The sequence below is a fragment of the Cyprinodon variegatus genome, unplaced genomic scaffold (genome assembly GCF_000732505.1).
Source record: "Cyprinodon variegatus isolate N-32 unplaced genomic scaffold, C_variegatus-1.0 Scaffold177, whole genome shotgun sequence".
Lineage (NCBI taxonomy): Eukaryota > Metazoa > Chordata > Actinopteri > Cyprinodontiformes > Cyprinodontidae > Cyprinodon > Cyprinodon variegatus.
Genome location: NW_015150630.1, coordinates 600,393 through 602,825, shown reverse-complemented (window position 1 = coordinate 602,825; position 2,433 = coordinate 600,393). Strand labels below are relative to the sequence as shown.

At 38.8% G+C, this 2,433-nt stretch overlaps 1 protein-coding gene across 1 annotated transcript in view; it reads left to right on the top strand.

Annotated features, from left to right (window-relative positions):
• Positions 1–470: 470 nt before the first annotated feature.
• LOC107087244 (COUP transcription factor 2) overlaps positions 471–2,433 on the top strand; it is a 9,112-nt gene continuing 7,149 nt past the window's right edge. Inside the window, exon 1 of the mRNA XM_015378709.1 lies at positions 471–878. Coding sequence (XP_015234195.1) covers positions 839–878 — 40 coding nt within the window. The 5' untranslated portion in view covers positions 471–838. The remainder of the gene's footprint in view (positions 879–2,433) is intronic.

The following is a 2,433-nucleotide window of genomic DNA, read 5'->3' as shown; positions in this document are numbered from 1 at the left end:
ATATATATATATATATATAGGAAGTGTGTGTGCACAAGTTTCATGGTGTATTTTTAAAAATGCATTTCAAAAAATGATATGGTAATTATGAATATGACAGTAATGTTGGAAATAGTAAGAACTAAGATAAGATGAAGTGATAATAACAAAAACAATACGATGCAAACAGAGCATGAATATATGAGAGATTCCTATTATATTAAAACTAAAATAATATTTAATTTATATGATTTTTCAATTAAAGCTTAGTTTAGGATTTCGTCGAAGCTAATTTTGTGACTATAGATAAAAATTTTCCTTTAATTTACAAAAACGCACAATTCCAGATTGCTAACTCGCCCCATTTAAAGACAGGTGTCTATTCTGGCTGCACAACCCCCTCCCTCTCCTCTCTTCTCTTCTCTTCTCTTCTCCTCTCCTCTTCTCTCCCCTCAGTATAGCCCACACAAAGCAGCGGCTATCGAGCGCGCTTTAGCCAGATTACTGTGGGAGAGAAAAAGGCGCACAGGATCTCTGCCGCTCGCTGCAAACCTTCCCCGGCTTGCTTGTCGTTTCCAGAAGGCATCTCAAATGCTGATATTCTCGGACGACACGTCAACCTATAGGCTGCATTTCCTCCACTCCTTCACTCAGCAGCACATGACGTGAATCAGTTGTTTGTTTCGGCTCTCGAAAAGTTTTTGCATGCTCATCCTCAGCAGCAACAACAGACATTTGCACTTCTTTTCCAATAAACAGCGAGCCTTTTTTTGTGCATTGGAGAGGAATCAGTCTGAGCACTTTGTCGAAAAAGGGAAGACATAATTTAATCTGAATAAGAGAGAGGGAGAGGGAGAAGATGCATCCCGCTACGGACGAATCAGCAGCATATGCATTTGGTAGGTTTGTAATCAGAATAAAGCCTCCTGCCTCGCTATTAATGTTGAATAAAATCTTATGAATGGCTGTTTGCAAACTTGCAAGTCTTGTTTTGGTTATCTTAGAAATTAGTGAATGAGAAAAAGCGTCCTTGTTCGCTGCGCAGCCGCTGCAATATAAGTCCTAAGTATGGTTTCCAACAATTTATATCAAATTTGATTAGATGTTTAGCTGGGACATAAAGAGACACCTCTTAGCAGAAAATAATAAATTAAATTATTTAAACACTCACCTTTTTTTTTTTTTTTTGTAAAACTGGATCTTCGAAGTGGTTTTTGATCGTTTCCATTTTCGCTGGATCTGTAAACAAACAATAATCATGCAAACAAAATATAATCTACTAATCTATCTCAACATTATTTCTAATTTGCTCAGAAACCGCCACTGAATTTAGTTGAAGTTAAAGAAAAAAGGAGGAGATCCAACTCTTGCAGCCATCAGAGCTTTTTTTTCCGTCCACGGTTGTGTTGATCAGAATTAAAACTGTCGTCAGTTTAAACTGCAGCTCGTTAGTTTGGTTGGTCGATGCGAGAGACGAGACTGAAGCTGTTTCCGTCTCGGATGGCTCCTCTAAATTGAATCGTATTTCAAGAGAGAGGAAAACATCATACGCTAGGGGGCACCCATATACTGTAATACATCCGAGGACAATGCTGGTGGATGCTGGTGGATGGTGCTGCTCCCTCTGTCGCCTAACACACTGACCTGGCTAGAAGTTCATCTCCAGGGCTGTGGAGTTTCACCTGCAGTTCAAAGCTGCGTTCAAAGTCAATCCGTTTTATTGCCTTTGCAAATGGCTGGAAATGATCATTTATCCCTGCACCTCACTACTTTTTACACGCAAAGCATCAGCATCCTTCCCTTTAATTTTAAATCGACATTTTCTCCTGCACAATGTTTTTAATAAGATATTTTACCAAACGGCAACGTATTTCAAAGCACTACCAGTCGTGACATGCTAAGGCTTGCAACATGATATATTTCTATGTTTGGATGCAATCACTGCTTTGTGCTTTTTTTGACCACGTGCAGACAAAGCTTTCACTTTTGGAGGACCAGATTTGACCCCTAGTGACCCATTTGGATTGGAGAGGGATAGATCTTTGTTGCCTATGGGATGTGCAGACAGAACATTTCATTGCTGTGCCATAACATTTTTACGACTGTGATAAGTAGCGCCTGGCTGGAAGCACATATCGTCCTTTTAAACCTGAAAAGAATTATTGCAACTTTAAAAAACACGAATAACAGAATTTAATACATGTTTTGTGCATAGTGTGCAAAGTTATTTGCAATAGTATCATCAGCCGTGCAAAGTAAGAGAAACATAAGATGTTATCTTCACATTAATTGCTTCGTAGCATTGTGATTCACACTGTAAAACGATTTTTGTCTCAACAGCAAAATTCTGTTTTCAGAAATATGTAATTTTGTTAACCAGTGCACGTTATGGCAATGCAGATTTAGAGACCTGTCATGGTGAAAGAACTACATACAGCCCTGCACTTTATGACT